At 38.2% G+C, this 25,841-nt stretch overlaps 2 protein-coding genes across 3 annotated transcripts in view; one reads left to right on the forward strand and one right to left on the reverse strand.

The window, feature by feature from the left end:
- LOC117305790 (unconventional myosin-Id-like) overlaps positions 1 to 3,282 on the reverse strand; it is a 37,780-nt gene extending 34,498 nt beyond the window's left edge. Inside the window, exon 1 of the mRNA XM_033790665.1 lies at positions 3,089 to 3,282. Coding sequence (XP_033646556.1) covers positions 3,089 to 3,186 — 98 coding nt within the window. The 5' untranslated portion in view covers positions 3,187 to 3,282. The remainder of the gene's footprint in view (positions 1 to 3,088) is intronic.
- A 911-nt stretch (positions 3,283 to 4,193) lies between these two features.
- On the forward strand, positions 4,194 to 25,529 carry LOC117305791 (ATP-binding cassette sub-family B member 6, mitochondrial-like). 2 transcript variants are annotated; one of them, XM_033790667.1, is made up of 21 exons: positions 4,194 to 4,355; positions 8,021 to 8,346; positions 9,350 to 9,735; positions 10,247 to 10,442; positions 10,788 to 10,889; positions 11,652 to 11,754; positions 12,214 to 12,303; positions 13,180 to 13,301; positions 14,112 to 14,221; positions 14,791 to 14,856; positions 14,986 to 15,111; positions 15,701 to 15,777; positions 16,214 to 16,277; positions 18,149 to 18,234; positions 18,760 to 18,817; positions 18,957 to 19,061; positions 19,204 to 19,277; positions 19,866 to 19,966; positions 21,996 to 22,108; positions 22,841 to 23,004; positions 25,039 to 25,529. In XM_033790667.1, exons 1-21 carry the CDS (start codon positions 4,231 to 4,233, stop codon positions 25,163 to 25,165), a joined length of 2,721 nt encoding a protein of 906 aa, XP_033646558.1. In that variant the 5' UTR covers positions 4,194 to 4,230; the 3' UTR covers positions 25,166 to 25,529. The 2 variants fall into 2 exon arrangements, with proteins under 2 accessions (XP_033646558.1, XP_033646559.1); XM_033790668.1 differs by lacking the exon at positions 4,194 to 4,355 and adding an exon at positions 5,586 to 5,770.
- Positions 25,530 to 25,841: the final 312 nt, after the last annotated feature.

Raw genomic sequence — 25,841 nt, forward strand, 5'->3', positions numbered from 1 at the left:
CCTTTAAAACGAGCATCAAGCGTGACTCAGTGAGCGGGGGGGGGGGGGGGGGGATATTGTGTTGGGAACGGAGAATCAAATGCATCAGATAGTTAGGATGATATGAACATGAGGTGAGGGGATTTGCCATGTGGGGGAAATTCTTTTGTAAGTCCAAGTCTGTAGGAATTGGCCAACAGCCAAACTCACATTACACTTAGCCTTGCTCAAGCCAGTTGCATTATTCGCTCCGAAAAAACGCCGCTGTAAACCCACCCGTATACCCTGTGCGTGGTACGTGCGATCACACCGCATGGCCCACCCGTATACACACTGTCACATTGTACGACTACTGTGCACACAAGTCATCCGCACTCGTACCACTAACCGCATGCGGAGGCCGTCAGCGCATGCGGCTAGTGTACGGGGGCATCGTGTCGTGCGATGTCACGCACAGTGAATACGGGTGGGTTTTTATACAGAGGCGGTCTTTTTTCGGAGTGAATAATTCGACTGCCTTGAATAAGGCTACATTACACTGTGATTAATGTACTATCTAGCATTTGGGGAGAAATCCCCAAGCCAGCAGGTCGTACATGAAGCTCATTAGTAAACTGGGCAATAATTTTGTGTGACCAGAATTTTATGAATATTTGAAAAATTCTATAGTTTAACTACAAGTATACTCTTTGCAATCTGGCTTCGGCATCTCTCCTGCGCCAGGAGTGTCTTTTAGACAGACATGGCGCACTATAAATTGCCACTATTATTATTATTATTAACATTTATTTGAACAACATTGACTAATATCTGCTCATTGAGCTAACTGGCCCAAATCACCGCCAGTGTAAAATTTGAACCTCGAGACGGAAATGTACGGATTAATAAGTTTGCTTCAACATTTGTTTACGTAGGCCTAACAATGCAGGAAGATCTAGCAGCCACTATTGGCAAGCTCCCCGCACACTATGTATGGTACTTTCTTACAATCTGATAAATTGTAACATAACACTAACTGCAGTAATAATAGTGTGTATAGGCCTACCTAATTGGTGGGCAAAATATTTCCTTGTGTTTTGGGATGAAACATTTCCTGCTCAAAGTAAAAACATTTTCACTCATGAAGGGGATAAATTTCGATCATAATTATTTCCTCAAACACATTAAAAGTATAAAGAGATATCCAGAATGGTTTTTATGATAACATTTTTTTTTTTAAAGGGGGGGTCGGAGGGTTTTGAACGGTCGGGCTGGGACGATCAACAATTTGTTTTTCATGTGGCCTAACAAGGTAAAATTGTTAAGTTTACAGGATGAAGTTTCACAGGATGAAATTTCACCAAAAAAGGTCTGCACTAGGCCTACAGCTTGTCAAGCATTTAAAGGAAAGTTACAGTCACTAAAGACAATGTCTTGTTTTCACTTTTCAATCTAGCTGTAGCCGTAGTTGTATTCCGCCAATTCGGACTAATAACAAAAAGGGAACCTAAACAGGGACCCTAAGGACCAGTAAAAAAAAGGGAAATATTTCTGTATTCTGTCACCACTTTTTCCATTCGTTACGAAATAAAATATTACTGATAATACCAGTGAAACGACAAAATAACTGGTGCCCCCCCCCCACCCATCAATGGAAAAGTAATGGGTAATCTGTGCATACTTTTAGAAACAAATAAAGGCTCCCCTGTGACGGGGAGCATTCTAGTTTCTAGAAGTAGTCCTTGCATACATTCATTCCTGTACCAAGACTGAGCATAGACCAAGAGACTTGACCTTCGATTCAACCGCAGGAGAAGTTTCAAGTCGACAAAATCCCTTTGGGATTTCCTGCTGAATTAAATCTATTGTGTGGTTTAATTTCAAGGCAGAGCAAAGTCAACATTCCAAAGCATTGACTGTGCAGTGTGTGGGGGGAGCATAAATTGAAGTCAAGATGAATAGTTTTGAGCAATAACCAAAATGAATTAAACGGTAAACAAATGTATTTAAAATAATATATAGGCCTATTTTGGGTAGCTGTCCTTTAGTAACACTTCCTGGTCAATTTAGCGTTAAGATAGTCACAACTACAATGTATGCAATACATAGCATGCCTCCTATAGGCTAGAGGATTACTTTCAGTATGGCACCACCACTTTTTCACTCATTTTTACAAAAAGATATCTCATTGAGGTAAATTTGATACTAATACTATATTATTTCATATTGAATGAAAAGGTGGTGGCACCATTGTGTAAACTTTTCCAGGCTAGATTTTAGTATTTATTTTATAGATTTTAAAATAATTTTATGATTTAAATGCTTTCAACTCAGTCATATGTACGAAGACTGGCACAATTTTGTCTCAACAGAGTTTTTATAAATATTTTGTTTTTCATTTTATACTAAATAGCTTAACAGTTGTGTGTATTTTTTGTATTAGTACATAATTCAATGTGATTTTCATTTATTGTAAAACTTATTTGGCTAGATTCAATTTAAACATTTTTTATCAAAAACGTAATTTGTTTTCATAGTTTACATTTACAATAGGCAAACTATAATCGTGATTTGTTTTCATATTCATAGACTGGTCTAGTTGCGATAACTAACCCTCCTCCCGACTACTTCTAGAAACTATAATATAACTATAAAGGCTCCCCTGAGCCTAGTTGCGATAATCGTAACCCTCCATCCTCCCGACGGTCGACCGTCGGGAGGATGGAGGGTTACGATTATCGCAACTACCCTGAGCCTTATACTGTCTAGAAGTACCTCCCGACAGCATAGTAAAATAGTAGAGGAAGGTTTTATATAGTAATAATATGTAATATCGCAACTAAGACTTTAGTTTAGATTTACAAACAATTAAAACGAAACATAAAATAAAATATTTATTAAATATCATGGTAAAGCCTTATTTTGAAATGTTCACACTGACCGTGGAGGTAGAATTCTTCCTCCATGCACTGACTAAATCAACATGATCAACTAGTGTCAGCCAGTGTCACTGTCAGTGTGTCGATGACATCATAATGACATTAATTAGTGTAAAAGAAAATCTTAATTCATCATAAATTAACGACGATCAACACAGAATTACATGACACATCAAAATCAATCTTCTCACCTTAATCTCAAGTTTGCCATAAATGCATCCTCGGTGACTTCGTCCAGAAGGACAAAATCTCCTTTCCCAAATTCCGCTCCTTCGTCATGCTCGGCCATTTTAGCGAACCCGCCAGCATAAAAAATGTAGAAAAATCTACCCTAAAAAAAAATACAGTGCATACACAGCACGCCGTTCACACGTCCAACCCTAAACTAGACCGTTGGTATGTTATGATGGGACCAAAAATTTGCCGCATCGATCGAGTGACATTGAAGCTTAGTCTGGCACTGTGTGAAATTCCAATTGGTATAATTACAAAGCACGTCTAGGATGTGGACAGCATCTGTCTATTTTTATACCGCGTAGTTGGCGTTTTTGTTAAAGGGGCACGCAGTTTTCAGATTGTGTTTTTAGTGGATCTTGATTTTGTACCCCCCTTTTCTAGGTACTATACATTTTTAGTTTTCCTATGTTGCTTCACTGTTTTGTTAGTTTAGATCCAGTTAAAGCTTTTGTGCATAAAAGATAAGTATATTTTAAAAAAATGTGCAAGTATAACAACAAACATTCCGTTAATTCAGACTGTCCATATACAACAGGCAGAGGGCAGTCTTCAATTTTGATGGTCCTTGTTTTTGTCGTCTGCAAACGTTAACTTTTTTTCTTTGCCTTTTCCTGATCTTGTGCAGGCCTTTTAGTCAACAAAAACAATAAAAGTAATTCTTTTTAAATTAAAGACATGGGACAGTACCGACACAAATTAGAAGAGGGATATTTTTTTGTGAAGAAAGACGTTCATACTGTAATGAACATGCTTTGTGATGCATTTCAAGCTCCTTTTGTTATAGTGTTTAAACACATGTTCTGGCTCTGTATTGGCCTGCAATGAATGTGTATTGTTGTGCCAGACGGGGGTACAATGTAGTCAGTTATGTCATTAATTTATCATTCCCTTGCCAGCCACCATTGGCCTGCAAGGAATGTGTTCACATTGTTAGTATCATTATTTCCCCTCAATTTAGCTTTAATGATTACTAGCACATTTAAAATAACAAAGAGTTTCCTATTGGGTATAAAACCAAGGCACCAAATCTAGGTGTGGCATTCTAGAACTGTGGCTTGGGACATCAGGGTGGTTGGACGGCGGCTCTATACTTTCTATGTGTAAAATGAAGGCTCTCAGTACAATTTACAAAAGTACTAGCACAGATAGTGGTCAGCCTATGTATTTATTTCTGTATAGTTTATTATCTGCACGTCGTCCGGCCGGGTTCATAATGTTAAGGTAATGTTGTATTTATTTATATTAGTTATAAGTGAGGAGTGTCCTTAAATTCCCCCAACTCAGCCAGTTGCTACGTTTTGCTTTATATTATTAATTGACTTTATTATAATTATGTATTATTTTGTTCATGGGGAAAATTACAAGATGAGCGAGTACCTGCATTTCTGTTTCCATTTTTGAGTTGTTATTTTGTCTCTGAGTTTAGCAAGTGGTTCCCCTCCCTTTCTGGCGGATGCAGGGTTGATCCGTTACAATCATAGAGCTATATTATTATAGCTCTATGGTTACAATACTATTAATTATCACTATTAAAATTTACTGGTCACTACAAAACAGTAGAGGGCGGACTTCACATTTAACGGTGGTGATTAATTTTCTCTCTGGTCGTCGACACTCGTCGTCTGCTAGTTTTTTAACGTGGATATAAGTGTCTACATAACATTATGGGAGTGGGGCGGGGTGCTTGTGTTAAAATGGTGGAGTCTACGGGATTGAAAGTTTTTGTTTATTGCAAGCATGGGCCATAAACACTTGCGTTCCAGAAAAAAAGAAAAAAAGTTCACAGATTTACAAATAATTTGCAGGTTTTACAGAAGGTAATGTTGAAAGACTTCTCTTGAAATATTTATTTTTCCATGAAATGCTTTACCTTTTGAAAAAAAAACAATTATGTCAATTCTCGATATCGAGAATTACGGATTTATTGTAAACACGTGTCATCATGACACGGCAAAAGGGTACGTCAGAAACAAGGGTGGGTTTCAGATAATGGAGATCAATGGGTGCACCCCACAGACTCGCAAAATTGCCCTGGAGAAATAAATCTGTCGGCAAAACTCTTCAATAATTCTGGAACTAAAATGCTATAGAGACGCAGTTTGTACCTGAGACGACCCTGGCTTGTCCTCTTGCATTAGAATTTCAAAGTGTTATACTTCCAGACTTCCAGACTTCCAGACTTCGAGACTTCCAGGCTTCCAGACTTCTTCGCCACCAGTAAACTGTTACGGCGCCCTCTCTTGGTCACAAAGACTGGTACCAGAACAAAATTAGGCCGTGTCCGAAACGGCGACTTCGGCTACAGCTACGGCTAGATCGCGCGCGTCTGCCTATTCTTCAACACTGGTAGACGCGCTGATCTAGACGTAGCTGTAGCCGAAGTCGTCGTTTCGGACACGGCCTTATATTACAGTGCTTACAATTCTTCATCATTCATGCATAAACTGAGCACATTATCAGTCCGGATACCAGACTTACATTACAAAATAAAACCTTTCGGTCTTTTTATGTAACTGGTTTGTTTTCTCTCTCTCTCGCGGCGTGTCGATGTTGTTACCGCGGTGATGTTCTTTAGACAATTATTTCTTATTCGTTGCAAGCGTCGAGTTGAGTCAGATCGGAGAACGCAATAATATGTAAGTCAGATGTATTTTGTTGTCAAGCATGAAGTAATTTATTGTTATTTTCATGTTGGCGGCGTTTTGGGTTTCCTGGGCGCCGGCTGGGTTGCGACCCCTTGTTGTTGTTGGACGGCCCCCAGGGAAAGGAGGGGGGGGGGGGGGGCAGTGTGCGTCGTTCCAGTCCGGAATTTTCTTTTACGAAAGAGAAGTATTTCAAATCCACATTGTCAAGTCTTTTTCGGTTTACACATAAAGCAATAAACATCAAGAATACAAAATCCAAGTAGATAAGACTGATGTTTGGCTGTGAGTGTGACCGCATGCCATTTACTTGAATTGCTGAGTCACCCCATTATTTATCTATATTATATAGGTTGTCGCAGAGTGGTTTAGGAAGAAATTCCGTCCTCCATTGTTTCTGTCAATCAATGCTTTTAAACTACTTCTAGAAACTAGGAAAGAAGTTACTTTGGACCTAGCCCAGGTTTACTTCTAGAAACGGGGAGCCTTATTATAGTTTCTAGAAGTAGCCCAGGTTGGACTCCAGTGCATGCACAACCCAACAGAGTCCAGGGTATGAAAAATAAAGGTCCTGTTTTGCCCAAAAAAATACAACATTACAAAAAAAACTTTTACCTAACTCGGGAAACTGAACTTTTACTCAAATGTTCCTTGTTGCAGCAGCGAGTGTCATGAACGTCCATGCTTATTAATTATTCATTTAATTAATCTTATCAAACAACTACTTTTTTCTTAATTCCAAATGTTTTCATTGCCTTTCTTTGATTTGATTGTGATTTTGATACTGTGCAAACAAACGGATTGGTTGGAGATGGCTTTTTTTTTAATTTATTAATTTTCTCTTTTCAAATTGAAGTTTATATTATATCAAAAGAATATTGAAGTTGGCGTTTCGCATAGAGGCACGTCGTGAACAGACGTGCTTGTAAACACTTTGTTGCATTGATCACTAGCCTACTGCCCGTTTTAGTGGCAGATGGAGATCTCTGATCGACAGCCTTTTTAAATTTGCGCAGGCTGTAATCTTTACGGCGCAAACTTTGTTTACCTCTCCTTTTTTTGTACGCACGACTGGCTTGCGCAAATTAAGGCCAATTAAAAAAAGAAACATGTTTAGCGTCCCTGCCCGCTTCTTTTTTACAGGCTGCCTCCTTTTTTTATTTTATTTTTTTATGCACATTTTTTTATGCACATTTTTATTATTTTTTACATTTTATTTTAAATAGGGTTATTTTTTTAAATGATCTCAGCAAAAACAATCTGAATGTCTTGTATGAATGCCTTGACTAAATTGTTTCATTTATGTTTTGTGTATTTCAGCAGTAGAAAAAACAATGGATTATTTGACATTTTAACAAAGAATGGCGGCCATCTTGAAATAAAAAATAAAAAATAAAAAGCCCCCCTTCCTCCTTTTGTTTGAAAAACCCGGACGTGCAACATGTTTTTTTTTTACCCGGCCTAATAAAGGGCCATATTCAAAGATTGCACCCGACATGCCAATTGCGACACTATAAATATTCAAAGCCATGCGGTCTTGAACTCAAACTATCAATTGATACGATGATCACATCGAGGAAACAATTTCTTCCATGGATATATTTTCTAAGCTGTGAACTCATTGAAAGTGACTTAAAGGACAGTAAGAATGTATGCATGGAATATCAACTTCTCAAATCGGGTAAAAAATAAAGAAAATTGTAGTAAAATTCTGGTTTGCATTGTAAAGAAGTTTTATACCCAGGACGTCAGTGCAGTGGCACTGACTGACATCCTACCAGGCATAGCATTATTGCCGAGTCATTCCATTCAGGTTGGCTCTTTAGTTTCTTTCAATGCTTTTGGACTACTTCTAGAAACTACGAAAGAAGTAACTTTGTACCCTGGGGCTGGGCCCAATTTCATGGAGCTGCTAAGCACACAAATTTTCTTATTAGCGTGAAATTTCTTTCTTGATGAAAACAGGATTACCAACCAAAATTACATGTAATTTTCAGGATAAGCAAACAACAGCTGAATACCTGTATCAATCTATAGGCCTACATGTATGTCAGAGATGGAAATTTCATTGGTAATTGTGGTTTTATCAAGATATAAATGTCATGCTAAGCAAATTTGTGTGCTTAGCAGCTCTGTGAAATTGGGCCCTGGTTCCAACATGAGGGGTAAGGTGATTACAAAACAAAATGAGTAAAAGAGGAAGTTTAATCATGAGATTTGCATTATGTTATTCTTTTCTTGCAGAGAATTTGATCTTCATCAGAACCTTGAGTTTTTGTACTTGGACACAAATATGAGTAGTCCGCAATACTGCCCCGGCAACACCAGCCTGACCCCAGTATGGGTCGACGACGGCATCAGTCGCTGTTTCCTAGCAACGGTTTTCTCCTCGACTCTCCTCTTCCTACTACTCATCCCAGGAGGAGTCCAGATTCTTCTGTATTTGAGACGAGCCGAGAAGGTGGAAGAAAGATTTATAGTTCGGCCGTTATGGTTTCATCTTCAGATCGCGCTATCCATCATGATGGTCCTGCAATATTGCGCTTGGATGGTTACCTTAGAAGTGCTTGGTATGATTTTTAATTTTATTGTTTTTATTAGGCAAAAAAAATATATATACCAGTTGATTACCGGATTTTCCAAAAAGAGGAGGATGAGGGCCTTTTTAATTTTTATATTTGTTTCCGAAATGGCCGCTAAGTTTTTCACATCAAACAGGCCACCAGTTCTTCAGTTTTAACCGCGGCAAACTTAATTTTATATCTATGTAATGCATGAGGACCCAGGTTAACAGTGTGGGATTGCTACACCCAAAGATTTGCTGGTGTAGGCATTCACTAATTTTGTTATATGAAACAGACGGTTACACATGTTCGAGAGCATCACATTAGATGTGGGAAAAGCCCCATGGCAAGTCCTTTGGAAAGGAAGGATGTGAATAAAAAAAATAAAAAATAATAAAACAAAAAATGGATGCAGCCCCCAAAAAGATGCGGGTCGAGACGATCAACTCGTATTTTTCTTTATTTGGCCTTGGTCTCTGGAAATACTTGCCGGTTGATTGTCTTTTGATGGTCTATCTATAGTCTTGTTTGTAGGAGGGTCATTCCATGTCAACTCACCATGGCCCTATGTCATAAAGCACATAAGCATAGAAAACTCTTGCTTAGCAAAAAGTAGGTAACCAGCCCAACTACCAGAGTTTAAACCAACGGTTCTTTTCAGAACCACCCCCACTCATTAGAGATAGTCATTACATGGTGTTACCGCAAACCTTTCTATATCGGCCCAACTACCATACTTTTTAAGTAAGGAATTTACGCAGCAGAATCTTTTGCTTAAAATGTTTAACCATCCACCCTGTAGGTGTGCCATGACCACACGCAGAATTCTAAATTGATTTAGTGTGTTCATGACACCCATGGTGGCTTGTTTTTTATGTTTGTTTTTCTAATTAGCAACATCTAAGACGGTGCCTGCCCAACTTTTCAGAATTTGAGATGATTTTTACCAGGAAAGACCCAGCAATCTTTGAAGATTTCCTGAAATGATCCGAATCTTTTTGTCTTATAGGAACTGACGACAAGAAGGTGGATCTGTACGGTTACATGGAGTTAAGTTCCTGCTTCAACATGGCGTGCTATCTCGTCTCAATCGTCATCCTCGCCATGGAGCGATCGCGCACAATTAGGAGACGTCGCCGACCCGGCCACGGTTTTATCCTACTCCTCTTCTGGGCTCTAGCGTTCGTCTACGAGAACATCGCCTTCGTCTCGTGGTCCAGCCCCCATTGGTGGTGGGGATTTGATAGCGATATTAAGCAGGCGGAGCTAGGGTTGTGGGTCGTGCGGTATGTTTGTACGCTACTGTTGTTTGCGATTGGGTTGAGAGCACCAGGCTTGCCGAGGAAAAGCTACAATCTAATGATCAATGAGGACAGAAGTGGAGGGATGGAAGTTGTAAGTATTCGATTTCTGAAATTGACCCCCCCCCCCACACCTCTTTTTTTATAAAAAAAAATTATTTATTTTTTATATATTTTTTTAATGAAAGTCACCCAAAACAAGGTTAAAAGCCACTGTAGGTTAAGGGCTACAAGGTAGAAAACATAGACATGCAGAAACTCGGTGGAGCTGAAGGTAGGAATCTCCCGAAATGTGAATTTGAGAAACAGTACTGTAGAATGTCAGTAACTCTGATTCTGTATTCCTTTTAAGGATAATTCTTCTTGCATGGACTCTGCTCTGAATTTTCAACGATGTCTCAAAAAAAAACCGCAACCTTTTGAACTGAAACTTTTTCATGATAGTTTTATTGTATAGGCCTACATCAACATTTATTGATCCCAGGTTTCTATTTTGGCTCATGTCAATTATTACAGGTTCAACCCAAAGTTTATAACAGTTTTTCCAGTCGGCCCTAAAAATATAAATTAATTGTGGCGTTTTTTTGTTTTGTTGACTTTAACAGCCAGGGATCGACAGCGAGAATGATCCAGCACCTAAATCCACGTGGGCGGATGCCTGGACTAAATCCAAGATGGTATTTCCCTATGTTTGGCCAAAGGGTCGCTACATTCTCCAACTACGCATCATCATCTGTATTCTTATCCTTATTGCTGCGCGTGTCATCAACGTCTATGTGCCAGTTTTGAGCGGTGAAATAGGTGAGACCAATGGATATGAGTCACGGACTTGTACCTTTGAATGAGCAAGATTATTACCAAAATCGTCCCAGGAATAGGACATTAAGCCGTAGGTCTAGTGTTTAAAGGGTCTCTGTACTTTTTGTAGGACAAAAAACACAATGTCTACAGATTTACACTTAACTTACACTTTACTTGATTAAGTTCACTCACATGTCATCGTTCTCCTTGTTCTCGTTCTCTAGAATCTGGTAGAAAACTCCAGCCTCGGTTTTCATTTATCTCCGCTACCACAAAAACTTTGTTTCAAATTCAATGTACAAATAAATAAAAAACTCTTCCTGTTTGTTTATTTTTCAACTTAAGTGAATGCGCTGACGCCTGTCGAAAAAGGAGAAAAAGTGGTGTTCCCATGGCAACTTATCGCTATTTATGTAGCCCTCAAGTTTCTTCAGGGTAGTGGATCCGGTAAGTGTGAATTATTCAACGCTTAAAAAAAATCAGGCCTAGATTTTCGCCTATGACAGGTATGTGCCTGTGATTTTTCTTCATCAAGCTGGGGGGGGGGGGAAGTACTGAGTAGACATTGCTGACACTCATCGGTGTAAGAATGAAACAAAAATTGCTAAATACCTTAGACAGTTTCGCTATTCCTATTGGTGGAGAGCGCGTCACGTGGGTGTGTATGTGTATAAACCTTTGTTTATGACCAGTAAAAAGTGTTGAAACATGGGCGTGACACGGAGCTTGCACCTGTGTATCTACATTTCTATTGGTCCAGAACAACGGCCGGGACAGTTGCGCCACATCACGCGATACGCACGACGCACACAGCATTCCCTTATAAGGAACTGTTTACCTGAGGGCGACGGAGGGCTTTACCATTTCATAGCGTGAGGGTGTTGTGTTGAAAGAGTCATTGAACCATAACAAATTTTGGATTTATTTTACTTTTTGACCAAAAGTGTTGTTTTTTTTTGACCGAAAGGTATTTATGAATGGGAATCAAAGTGTGTTGAATCGGTTTTCAACTAGTGGTTTAAACCCGCTGAGGCCTGGTTCTTGATAATTTACCTCGACTACTTCTCGGTAAAATTATCAAGAACCAGGCCTCGTTGGGGTTAAACCCCCAGTTGAAAACCAGTTCACTACACATTGATTCCCTTATTAATATTCTTTATATATCCATTTTACATCTATTTTGTTATTATAATTATGTTTTGTTTGTAGCTGGTATCGGTCTTGTGAGTAATGCTCGCACGTTCATTTGGATCAGAGTCCAGCAGTACACAACAAAGAGTATAATGGTTCGTCTGTTTGGTCACTTACATAGGTAGGTACAACTAAACCAGTCAGGTTTTGTGTAATGGTATCTTTCCTCACCTTCCTCCTCTTGGACCTGGAGTGCATTTTGGCGACCCCACCATGAACACTGGTCATCGGTTGAGCGTTTTCGCGTGTTCGGTTGAGCGCAGAGCAATGCCGTTCAGACCAACCAGTAACCGACTTGATGAGTCGGTTTGGCTTTGGTTGGGGTCGCCAACATGCACTCCAAGGGTTGAATCCCAAAAGGGACCACTTTGTGGATTAGTGGATTGGGTTTTCAGTCCCTACTGCCTGCTGCATGGGTTTTCCCTAATATAGGTCTCTTGGGTTTTCCTCCTACATCTAAAACTGAAGCTCACTTCTTTGTACTCGCTCTATGGGGGTTCTCGCCTTATACAATGATTAAGTGTTCCTGAGAGTCCTCGGCTTCACAATGATTTTTGTGTGTTTTGTTTTCTGTGTGTAGTTTATCTCTACGCTGGCATCTGAACAGAAAGACTGGCGAGGTTCTTAGAATGATGGATCGAGGCACAACAAGCATCAACAGTTTACTGAGGTGAGACAAGTAACAATAAGGGGTTTTTATCTTCCATTATTATCTCGCTTCTTTGACAGCTAATTGAGTTCAAATTTTGTCAGGTTTGTTATTTTAAGCATAATGTTGAGATACACCAAGCGAGAAGTCGACTGGTCTTTGACAATTACGAATAGTGTCCACTGTCTTTAAAGGTGGCCAGTTGGGCCACATTTCATAGTGCTGCTTAACGGTAAGCAAATTTGCGTGCTTACTGTAGCAGAAAAAATTGCTTAAGCCTTAGCGTATTTCACTAATTAGCAGAAAAATTAGGCAGCCATATTGGGTGTTTACCGTGGATTTGCATTGTGACGTCATTTATTTTCGTGCGGTTAGCACCGGAAGGTTAGCATGCCTTTTGCAGTGCTTGCGGTTATGAAATTGGGCCCTGATCTCCTCACAACAAGTCAGAACAGATAAACGGGCCCCAAGTATTTAAAATAGATGATTAGTGATTTAATTTGTTGGTACACCTCTTCTGTCCACAAAAGCATCAGTGACTTTCTCAACATTTGGAACCAATATCTCATTGGAAATGTTTTTCTGAGTAGGATTTGAAACTTTGCATGGTGGAAATACGATATAGAAAGGTTTGCGGTAACACCATGCAATGACTATCTCTAATGAGTTGGGGTGGTTCTGAAAAGAACCGTTGGTTTCAACTCGACGTTTCGATCAGTATGCTCTGATCGTCTTCTGGAGGCAGCTTTCTCCAGAAGACGATCAGAGCATACTGATTGAAACGTCGAGTTGAAACCAACGGTTCTTTTCAGGACCACCCCAACTCATTAGAGAGAGTCATTACATGGTGTTACCGCAAACCTGTCTATAAATATTTTCTGGTTTGTTCTATTTCAGTTACGTGCTCTTTCAGATTGTGCCTACTATTATTGATATCGTAATCGCTATTGTTTACTTTGTGACGTCCTTCAACGCCTGGTTTGGTGTCATTGTTTTTGTAGCGATGGTTTTCTACATCGGTAAGTACACTATTGACCCATTTCACCTGACGTCATCATCAGAAAAATCTTGAATGCGCCATACTGGTGGGCAATTTCACTGTGCGTTTTCATATATAACTCTGTGCCTAGAGTATGCTGTGCGTTATGCAGTGAAGTGTGCATTTTAGGCGACGCGGCGTTAATACACGTAAACCTAACTTGTCCACCGACATGGTGAGCGTGGCACCAGTCGCTGCGTGTGACGCGCGTGCAAGGGGTAAATAATTAGAAATATCAGCATTCTGCCTTTGTTTTGATACCTTTTGTAGATCAAGTTTGTTGCCATGACAGGAATCCCTACTCACTGTGAATGAAGATTTTATATTACTTACCCGTAGAAGATTCAGCTGCACTAGTCGTTGAGATTAAAGTGAAAATCACAGACGATGTTTTTAGGAGAGTCGTGTAAATCCGTTGTATGCCAAGAAAAAAAAGTTTTCATGAAACTGTTTTACTCATTTTTCAAAAAGTACAGCACCTCGGCAAGTAATCTTTATCCTTGATGCAAATTTAACTTCTATTAAATTGTTGCGGTACCCGCTGCTAAAATATAGAAATCAAACTGCCTCGACTAGCTCACGCACTCTCAGCAGTCTAGTTGGTAAGACATCTGCTCTAGAATTACAAAGGTCATGGGTTTGAATCCCACCCGAGTAATATGCCTGTGATATTTTCACAGGACTTGGGAAAGTACTGAGTATACAGTGCTAACACACATTGGTGTATGGGTAAAACCAAATAATATTGAAAAGTTTTGTTGAACTTTGAACTCTGACCTCTGCTTTACAGGTGCAACTGTAGCTGTGACTGAATGGAGGACAAAGTTCCGGCGTGAGATGAATCTCAGCGATAATAAGATGAAGCAGAAAGCTGTAGATTCAATGCTCAACTTTGAAACGGTAATTTTTTTGTCACTTTCTCAGTGGACACTTTTAGTAAACAGTGTTGTCCAAGGCCCACACTTTGTGTATCACAACTTATATAAAATAACAAACCTGTGAAAAATTAGGCTCAATCATCGGTCATCGGAGTCGGGAGAAAATAACGGGAAAACCCACCCTTGTTTCCGCACATTTCGCCGTGTCATGACATGTGTTTACTATAAATCCATAATTCTTGTTGTCGAGAATTGATAATTGTTTTAATGTTTTCTCAAAAAGTAAAGCATTTCATGGAAATTATATTTTAAGAGAAGTCTTTTTCCATTACCTTCTGTAAACCCTGTAAATTATTTGTATATCTGTGAAGTGTTTTCTTTTCTTGCAAAAGTGTATAATGGCTTTACTTTAACGTAGAGACACAACCTTTTTCACTGCTGTCTTCTTGCTTTGACCAACAGTTTTATCTATCCGTCTCACTTTGCTTATTTTCCGTGTGTGAACAAACCGGCTATCAATGTTTGCTATGGACATAACCGGCAGACGGTCAGTCAACAATGGTAATAATTATCATGAATTCTCTATTTCAGGTGAAATACTATGGAAACGAGGAATTTGAAGTCGGTGTGTATGACGAAGCTATTACATCATATCAGGTAAGAAGTCTTGATCCTTGACTACCTACCACACTATAGACCACTTAGCACCATTAGTTTCACGCCATGCTCGATATGTTCCCAATGTCCCCATACATTAACACAATACTTTTCTCTTCTTTTTCACAGTTTAGCGAATGGAAGTCCATAGCTTCACTGGTAATCCTGAACTGTGCACAGAACATAGTCATCACCAGCGGTCTGCTTGTCGGGTCGTTGCTATGCGCTTACTATGTCAGCATTGAAAAACTCACTGTAAGTACATAATGAGCATCAATCATCACCCTTCATGTACAGTTGAGTTTTCATTGACCATTGAGTAATTAACGAGACGAGTATTGAGTATTTATTGACAATTGAATGTAAAATGAGTTTGATTTTAATAAGTTTTAAAGGCAGTGGACACTATTGGTAAATGTCAACGACCAGTCTTCTCACTTGGTGTATCTCAACATATGCATAAAATAACAAACCTGTGAAAATTTGAGCTCAAACGGTCATAGAAGTTGCGAGATAATAATGAAAGAAAAAGCACCCTTGTCACACAAAAATGAGCGCTTTCTGATGCTTGATTTCGAGACCTCAATTTCTAAACTTGAGGTCTCGAAATCAAATTCGTGGAAAATTACTTCTTTCTTGAAAACTATGGCACTTTAGAGGGAGCCGTTTCTCACAATGTTTTATATCATGAACCTCTCCCCATGACTCGTCACCAAGAAAGGTTTTTATTCGAATAATTAATTTGAGTAGTTACCAATAGTGTCCACTGCCTTTAATAAGTTGTAAGGTTTTTGTAATACTAAGTATCTGTTGAGTATTGAGTATTTTGAATTGTTGTTGACAGGTTGGAGATTACGTGCTGTTTGCATCCTACATTATTCAGCTCTACGGCCCGCTCAATTATTTTGGAACCTACTACAGGTATGTCTGAATCTGAATTATATAATTGGCATCCTACAATGGAAACATCACACCAACCTTTATAGAGAAGAACATTTTTAGATGCCAGAGGAAAACCCCTATAATAATAATAGTAATAATAGTAATAATAATGACTGTATTTATAACGCGCCTTTTGCCAAAGGATACAAAGTGACGGGTATTATTACTGCAAGGAGTGGGGCGAATTTTGAGATATAAGACCTTATCCTTAAGCACCATGTAATGGTTTACAAGGTGCTGTGGCGCAATATGCTGCCAATCCAGCCAGGAACACCAAGGCGAACCCCTTCTCTTTTTGATAAGTGCACTGGGTTCTTTTACATGCGTTTACACAACATATGGGACCAACGGCTTTACGTCCCATCCGTTCCAATTCATACAATTTATATAAAGGGATGTTTTTGTTTTACACCAGAATGATCCAACAAGCTTTTATTGATATGGAAAATATGATTGATCTACTGAAAGAGAGGCAAGACGTAAGTTTCCATTTACTCTACCTAAATATAAAGGAATGCGTTGCCTTGGATCGGTCGAGTTGGTCTTTGAAAAGCCTTTGTTAAAAAATGCACATGGGTAGAAAGATGTTGTAAAAGTAGAATACATTGATCCACACAAACATGTTGAAATGTTGAAATTGCGTGGTTTTCTTTTTACCTCGTCGACTAACACACTCGACCATTTATGGGAGTCAAATTTTTTACTTTCATAAATGGCCGACCGTGTTAGTTCGCACAGTAATCGGGAAAACTATGCAATTTCGAGGCAAATTTGTGTAGATCGTTGTATTCTACTTTTAAAACATCGTTCCAACCATTTGCATTTTATAAAAAAAAAAAACGGTTACAAACGCTTTTTGTATACCAAATCGTCCGATCCAAGGCAACATGTTCCTTTAACGTTGTTGGATGATGATTTGTTGTAAATATTGATGTTGTGCATTTTTCATGCTATTGTGTTCATTGATTCTTTCTCTCATTGCATATGATATTTTGTTGATGTTTTGCCGTGAATTTTATTTTGATTGTGTGCAATTTTACTGAATTCTATCATTGCTTTCTATTATTGTGATTCTTGTATTGATGTTTTGCTGTAAACTTTGATATTGTGCAGTTTTCATGACATTGCGTTCATTGATGATTCTGTCATTGCATAATATGCTGATGTTTTGCTGTGAATTTATATTTGTGCACTTTGACTAAATTGTGTGCATACATGCTTTCTTTACCGTTGATTTTTTAAAAGATGTTTTGGTTTGAATATTGTTTTGTGCATTTTTTTATGACACTGTGTTCATTGATGTTTCCTTGCGTGCATTTCAATATTTCATATTGTTCTATTTTTATCTATATCGATGTATCTTCCGTGTACATTTTCCATTGCCATTTATACATTACATGTGTGTGCACTTGCTATGTTGTGTAGTAGTGACCTTTTTTTCTGCTGCATTTGTACATTTGAACAGCTGCATTTGGAAATAAGATTCTTTGAAACTTTAAAGTCAAAACTGATTGAAACAATTGTATTGATAGCTCATCATTGGCACCTTTTGACTACGATCTTTGTCTGTTGACTTTTCTTTTGTTCACCACAACAGGTTTTCTTGAGAAATTGTGCTAAATGTATATGAATGGTTTAAATTTATATTCAAATGTCTTCTACATCCAATTCCTTCATCATGTAGGCCTATATAAATATTTACATTTCCTCATTGGTATTCATACATTCTATATTTATCCATATAATTCTTATAGATAAATCATCCTAGTATTCACCTTATTTTTTTTTTACATATTTTTTGCCCTTATATCAATGTGTATTAATCACTGTATACTCGGTACATTCCCAAATTCTGTGAGAAAAATCCACAAGCTAGATCACTCGGGTGGGATTCAAACCCTGTAGCGATAACGATAACGATCACAACACAAAGAGAACGCATTGTATTGGTTGAATTGCTCCACGCGGAATACGCACACGCTCATTCAACCAATGGAATGCGTTCTCTTTGCGTCGTTATTGTTATCGTTCTCTAATAACTTGATAGATATTTAACATCGGGCCTATAGATTAGAAGATAATATGTGTTTGCCACTCTAGTTTTACAAGATTAAACCCACAAACTTTGCTTTGCTAAAGAAGATTTCTTATAACTTGATAGATAATAATTTAACATCAGGCCTATAGATTAGAAGATTGTAGTTTTTGCCACTCTAGTTTTATAATAATAAGAATAATTTAAATAATTATTTATAAGATTAATCGCTCTCAAGGGACTCATAGATTGTGTTGGAAATCATCTTAATGTAATGTAACTGAACTCTGTACTTTGTTGATTCCATCACCATAGGTCGCTGATATTCCACTTGCTAAGAGCCTTGAGGTCAAAAGAGGAATTGTTGAATTTGACAACGTCAGTTTCTATTACAACGAAGCGTAAGTATACAATAAATACAATCAATCATTGGAGATATATCAGAGTTGCATCCCCCCTTTCGACCCATAACTAATTTGAAGTTAAAGCAAAAACTTTAATATTACTTAATATTTATGTATTTTGTTAAAACCCTAAGAAAGTAAATGCGTTTTGTCCTTTCCATTGAGTTATTATTTCTCAATCTTTCTTGGTAAATAATATTTTCTTGAAGATTCTCATAAATGCATATTGTCTTTACAACTGACTCTTGTTATAACAAGATTTCTGTGGCTTCAAATTACCTCTTATAATAAATAATAATAATAATGTCGGAGTCTTATATAGCGCACGTATCTACCAAACAAGGTACTCAAGGCGCTGAGTATATACAAACTTTCAGAAAGATAGGTTATTGCAGTGATGGATTCTGAGACCCAATTGTGTAGCACTAATAAGCCACAACCAGGAACACCGGAAACCAAACAACGAAAACAAACAAATGCGGATGTACTTCAAAAAAACATTTTATGTTTCTTTTGTTACAGAAAACCTATTCTCAAAGGAGTTTCATTCAGCGTTATGCCCGGTCAGACCCTAGCACTGGTAGGTAGCAAGTATATAATTTGCAGTCATGAATGATCTGTACTCTGGCTTAGTATATTTTTTTCTCAGCTACATTATGGCACTTTGGCTTATACCCTTTTTTCTACTAAGCTTGATTTTTTTTTTTTTTTTTCTTCAGGTTGGACCGTCTGGTGCTGGAAAGAGCACAATTATTCGTCTCTTGTTTCGTTTCTATGACATCCAAGATGGGCAGATAAGAATTGATGGACAAGACATTAAAAAGGCAAGTGAAACAGATTATCCTGAAATACATTTCCAACCTACTGGTATATTTTGTCAATCAAACCCAAGTCGGTAGGAGTCTTAAGTAAAAAAATGCTTCTCTTCGACTGATTAATGACATTCCCCTTTATTTTTGAAACTAGGTGACACAAGGGTCTCTACGGAAGGTGATTGGGGTTGTACCACAAGACACAGTACTCTTCAACAACGACATTAGGTAAATAAGTTTGCCTTTTCAAAGTGCTTTCAGCCGCTCTCTCTCTCTGTTCATTCCACTTGACTGCTTTTGTTGCACCAGCAAACTTTATGTGTGGTGAGTTGTCATTTTAGCCTTTGAGAAAAACGCCGCTAGGGTGAAAATCTCAGGCATAAATGGTTTCCATTTGTCCATGCAGTGTTTTGCATTTCTTTCTCAAAAACTACGTTACTTCAGAAGGAGCTGTTTTCACAACATTTATGCTTTCAACAGCTCTCCATTGCCATTAACAAAGTTTTTATGCTAGCAATTATTTTGAGTGATTACCGATGGCTTGAAGCTTTTATTATCCCTGATGTCCAGTTTCTTGAAGCTTTTATTATCCCTGATTTCTATTTTCTGTGTTACTGACCCCTTGCACACGTCACACGCGATGACTGATGCCACGCTCACCATGTTGGTGGGCAGTTAGGTTTACGTGTACTAAGGGCGCGTCGCCTAAAATGTGCACTTATCTACTAGTATGGCGCATTCAAGATTTTTCTGATGATGACGTCAGGTGAAATGGGTCAATTGGTCGAGTTCTATTACTTTTGTTTTCCTGCTTAGGTATAATATTTCCTATGGTAAGATAGGAAGCAGTGAGGAGGAGGTGAGCACTGCGGCAAAAGCTGCAGATATACACCAAAGAATTCTTACATTCCCTAGTCGTAAGTAGAAATTCATGTTTTTTTCTTCTAACGTTCCCTAACTGTAAGTAGCAATTCAGATTTTTCTCAACCTTCGGGAGTTGTGAACCTTTCAGGTTAAAAAAAAAAGAGCTTATTCACAGAAACAATGAATCCATCCCTGTTTAGCAGGGTTACAGCACCAGCCCTCAGGAACGTTAGAAATTATTGTTTCGTGAATCATTTCTCAGATTCAAATGTTGTAGGGTAACAAATAAATTCAAACCATATTACTTAAAAGGAATCCTTTTTAATATTAGTCTATACTAATGAGGTGCTTTGTTCATTGTAGAGCGCCATGGTTATGTTTACTATTAATATCAACAGCTGCAGTATTTCTTAACAAGTATGTTTTTATATTACTTTTTTTTTCACAATTAATAAACCTACCAGTAACCTTTAACATCCATTTTTCTAAAGAAAATTTGTCAGAGTATCCTCTCCCTTGAACATAAATAATCCCAAGTCAACTATTCCCACAAATGACATTCCAGTAACATTCTGAGGTCTTGTGAAGTGACTTATTTAGTGTGCCAAATGTCACTGCTACTCCTGTCGTTCAACTCAGAGTGTTTACAAACATTGCCAGACTATTCCAGTCTGTACGAGAAACTGTCCCAGATATTAAACATGTATCTAGAGTGACATGTAAACTAAGTGCCAAATTTTTAAAGGGTCTATGTACTTTTTCCTAAAAAAACCCACAATGTCCACAGATTTACATTAAACTTACACAGTTTGAAGATTATGATAGTAGAAAGCTTTCCTTGAAATTTTACTTTTGAGGTGCTGTAGTTTTTACGAAATGAGTAAAATAAATAATTTTTGTCTCAGTTTTAGCATGTAAAAACGTATTAACCAGTTATGCTATGGTTTTGGTATAATATCATAACTGATTAATGGGATTTTACATGCTAAAATGATTTTCGTCTCATGAGATGAAATCTCAAAAACTACACAACCTCAGCGTGTAATATTTCAAGGGAAGCTTTCCACTATCATTATCTTCAAACCCAGTAAGTTTAATGTAGACAAAAAATGAGACAAAAACCAATATGAACCTACCTTAAAGATGTTGGACACTATTGGTAGTTGTCAAAGACCCGCTTCTCACTTGGTGTGTCTCAACATATGCATAAAATAACAAACCTGTGAAAATTTGAGCTTGATTGGTCGTCGGAGTTGCGAGGTAACTATGAAAAGAAAAAAACACCCTTGTCACACAAAGTTGTGTGCTTTCAGATGCTTGATTTCGGAACGGCAAATTCTAAACTTGAGGTCACGAAATCAAATTCGTGGAAAATTACTTCTTTTTTTAAAACTACGTCACTTAAGCATGTTAAGTGGAAGTTGTTTCTCACGATGTTTTATACTACCACCCTCTCCCCATTACTCATTACCAAGTAATGGTTTATGCTAATAATTATTTTGAGTAATTACCAGTAGTGTCCACTGCCTTTAAATTGGTAAAAGCTTATGACCACTGTAAGGTTAAAAATTTGAGTAATGGACTTGCAATGCATTTATTGAAAGTTTTACTTTTTGACACCAGCGTTAAAGGCAGTGGACACTATTGGTAATTACTCAAAATAATTATTAGCATAAAACCTTTCTTGGTGACCAGTAATGGGGAGAGGTTGATGGTTTAAAACATTGTGAGAAACAGCTCACTCTGAAGTGCCACAGTTTTCGAGAAAGAAGTAATTTTCCACGACTTTGATATTGAGACCTCAGATTTAGAACTTGAGGTCTCGAAATCAACCATCTAAACGCACACAACTTCGTGTGAAAAGGGTTACTTTTCTTTCATTATTGTCTTGCAGCTTCGATGACCGATTGAGCTCAAATTTTGACAGGTTTGTTATTTGATGCATATGTTGAGATACACCAACTGTGAAGACTAGTCTTTGACAATTACCAATAGTGTCCGCTGCCTTTAAGAATAAATTTAGAAAGTTGAACCCTATTTGAATCATTATTTAAAAAATCTTCTCATTGATTATTTTCACAGAGTACAAGACGGTTGTTGGTGAGAGGGGGTTGAAGCTGAGTGGAGGCGAGAAACAACGAGTCGCTATCGCTAGAACAATTCTTAAAGCTCCTGAATTTGTACTTTTAGATGAGGTTAGTATTTCATGACAAAGGGACTTAGTGTTGTTCAATTTCATAAAGAGCTCATAATATTCTGAACTGTATACCAATCTTAAAGCCATTTGACACTTTCGGTAAACAATATTGTCCAAGGCCCACACTTCGTGTATCACAACTTATACACAATATAGGGGCCTAACAAACCTGTGAAAATTTAGGCTTAATCGGTCATCGGAGTCAGGTGAAAATAACGAGGAAAACCCACCCTTGTTTCCGCACGTTTCGCCGTGTCATGACATGTGAATAAAATAAATCCGTAATTCTCGCTATCGAGAATTGATATTGTTTTAATGTTTTCTCGAAAAGTAAAGCATTTCATGGAATACTATTTCAAGAGAAGTCTTTCACCATAACCTTCTGTAAACCCTGTAAGTTTTTTTTGGTTTTTTTTCTGCGCCGAAAATGTACAATGGCTTTAAAGGCAAAGTATTTGTTTTTTGGAACTGTTTGATCGGTTTAATTCTGTATTAAATGTAGTTGTTTACAATCGAACTTACCTGTGAAAAGGTAATTTCAAAAGGTGGTTGTGTTTTTTAGATTTCGCTGAAAATCTAGAATGAATATGTTCAAACAAGAAGACTAACCCTTAATGAGAATACACAATCTGAGAGCAATACAATAGTACATAAAGCTTCTCTTATTCAAAAATTGACACGTCTCACTTATCAAAATTTACATTTGTGATTTTGTTTTTTCTCTCCACAGGCTACCTCAGCCCTTGACACAAAGACAGAGCGGAACATCCAGTCATCTCTCGCCAATGTGTGTGTGAATCGAACGACGATCGTTGTCGCTCATAGATTATCAACGATCATTGGCGCTGACCAAATCCTCGTCCTACAGGATGGGCATATCGTTGAAAGAGGAAGGTGGGTAACGGTTGATAGGTTGGACTCCTCTTTCAGTCCACAGTAATAGAAATATTAATAAGGGAATCAATGTGTGGTGAAGAGGTTTTCAACCGGTGGTTTAATCCCAACGAGGCCTGGTTCTTGATAAATTTACAGAGACGAAGTCGAGGTAAATTATCAAGAACCAGTCCTCGGCGGGTTTAAACCACTAGTTGAAAACCGATTCAACACACTTTGATTCCCATTCATAAATACCTTTTCGGTCAAAAAACAACAACACTTTTGGGTCAAAAAGTAAAATAAATGCAAAAATTATAATTGTACAATGATTTCTTTCAACACAACACCCCTCCAGCTATGAAATGATAAAGCCCTCGGGTAAACAACTCCTTATAAGGAGATTGCTGTGCGCTTCAGCGTATCGCGTGATGTGGCACAACTGTTCCAGTCGTTGCTCTCGACCAATAGGAATAGAGAAACTGTCTTGTAAGCATACATGTAGGTGCAAGCTCGCGTGTCACGCCCATGTTTCAACACATTTTACTGGTGTTATATCATCCGTTCAAACAACCCCCTCGTGATGCCCTCCCGACCAATCAGAATGGATAAACTGTCTTGGGTATTTATGAATAACAATTATAACAAAGACATTTGAAAAGGGCATAATGTAAAAGCCCTCTAAGCGCAAATGGAGACGATGAAATACGCAATGACAACGATCATATTGACTGTTTCACATTGTATGGTTAAAACTACGATTCCTGAGGTGATCCTTAGCACTTTTTATATAACACCCAAGCAGATCCTTGCCATTTGATTGGAGGATTGTCCGTCACGTGATAGCAAATAAAAGTACCATTGCACGCTGAGTCACTCGCCGTGCTTTTTCGTTCCATCCGAAAAGTACCATTGCACGCTGGCACGCTGCCAGCGTGCAATGGTACTTTTCGGATGGAACGAAAAAGCTGAGTAAAAACATCACTGCGTGCGCGTGTCTTTGGTAACGCAGCGCAGGTGTTACTGCAAGAAGGCATAGTAAAATTACTAGCATTCGGCTTCTACAGTTGAAATTGTTTGTTTTGAAAGTTGTTTCTTTCAATCAAAATGACAAAGTTCTACTTGGATGTTATATAAAACAAATAATGAATGTTTTTCATTCGTGCAATGGTGCGAATATGTTCATTCGTTGAAAGCTGGATGTTCCATTCAACTCGGCTCCGCCTCGTTGAATAGAACATTCCATCTTTCAACTCATGAACATATTCGCACCATTGCACTCATAAACATTCATTATGTGTATACTATTTTCTTCAGACAAAGCCAAGGGAAAAAACACCGCTCTGGAGATCACCGACGGAGCTGTAGTATAAATATTTAATAGATGGAAATTTGCATAGGGGGGGGGGGTAAAGAATATTTGGTTTGGTTTAACCCTTACACTGATTTGTGTCAGCATTGCATACTCAGTACTTTCCAGACCGCACTAGAATTGCAAGGGTCGTGGGTTCTTATCTTACCCAAGTAAAATGCCTGTAATTTTTTTTTTTCGCACAGAACTCGGGGGGAAAGTACTGAGTATTGACCCCTTGCACGCGCATCACACGCAGCGACTGATGCCACGCTCACCATGTTGGTGGACAATAGGCTTACGTGTAACTGCCACGTCACCTCATAATGCGCGTTTCACTGAATAACACGCGTTGAGATTTACCACCAAAATGGCGCATCCAAGATTATGATGACGTCAGGTGAAATGGGTCAATACAGTACTAACCACTTTGGTGTAAGGGTTAAACCGGAACTAATATCCCATAGTTGTGACTAGACATTCAGGTACCAAGAAGCTTCTATTGCTTCGAGTGTAGTTTGTTGGAGGCTATGAGTATATTACCTCACATTGGTTGCTGAGTGTATAGCACATTGCGTTTGCGCACCTTTCTAGTTAAAGTAAGAAATATCATGTCTTGATAAATAGATGTATTTTTTTGCACTAACTTGAATCTTGGAACAGCCTCTGAATGTGTTTCTCTTGGATTTGTTTTTTTATTTCAGGCACGAAGAGCTTCTGACGCACGATGGTGTGTATGCGGAGATGTGGCAACAGCAACTACAGGCTGAGGAGGAAGTTCAGAATAACGACGAGGAATCGACAGGATCTGGCCCTGAAAAACTGGACTGATGAATGACACATACAGGTATCAAAATTATAGTACCCAGGTACTTAATATGTTATTACCCAGGTACTAAACTCGTTAGTACAAAGGTACTTTATTCTATTCCTCGGTAGTAGAATAAAGAAAGACAGTTCTCTAAGAACAAACTCTCCAAATATATATATTGATACCTCACTATGCGATGTCTCAAATCCTATGTAATAAATGTAAGTACTCATTTACAAAAATGTTAAAACCCAGGTACCAAAATGTTAGTACCATGGTGTCAAAATGTTAATACCCAGGTACCAAAAGGTCGGTACCAATTGCAAAAATGGTAGTACTTGAAGTGCCAAATTATTACCGCCCATGTATCAAAATGGACTTTCAGTACCAACTAAACCACTAATTGTGAGCTTTCTTAAAGTGTTTTTACCCAGGTACCAAAGTGTTGGAACACATATACCATTATGGAAGTACCTAGGTGTACTCACCAGAGTAGGTGACTTGTGTCCATTAAGGTCATAACACTGTACAACTTGAGCGCTTAAAGCCATTGTACCCTTTCGGTTCAGAAAAAAAAAAAAAAAAGTTCACAGATTTACAAATAACTTACAGGGTTTACAGAAGGCAATGGTGAAAGACTTCTCTTGAAATATTATTCCATGAAATGCTTTACTTTTTGAGAAAACAGCAAAACAA

This window comes from Asterias rubens, unplaced genomic scaffold (genome assembly GCF_902459465.1).
Source record: "Asterias rubens unplaced genomic scaffold, eAstRub1.3, whole genome shotgun sequence".
NCBI lineage: Eukaryota > Metazoa > Echinodermata > Asteroidea > Forcipulatida > Asteriidae > Asterias > Asterias rubens.

Bases quoted from the DNA above. Each gene is read 5' to 3' on its own strand.
- LOC117305791 (XM_033790667.1), top strand. From the start codon at position 4,231: ATGTGTAAAATGAAGGCTCTCAGTACAATTTACAAAAGTACTAGCACA. The intron at 12,304-13,179 runs GTGAGACAAGTA...GTTCTATTTCAG, and splicing joins AGCATCAACAGTTTACTGAG to TTACGTGCTCTTTCAGATTG. The intron at 19,062-19,203 runs GCAAGTGAAACA...TTTTGAAACTAG, and splicing joins ATGGACAAGACATTAAAAAG to GTGACACAAGGGTCTCTACG.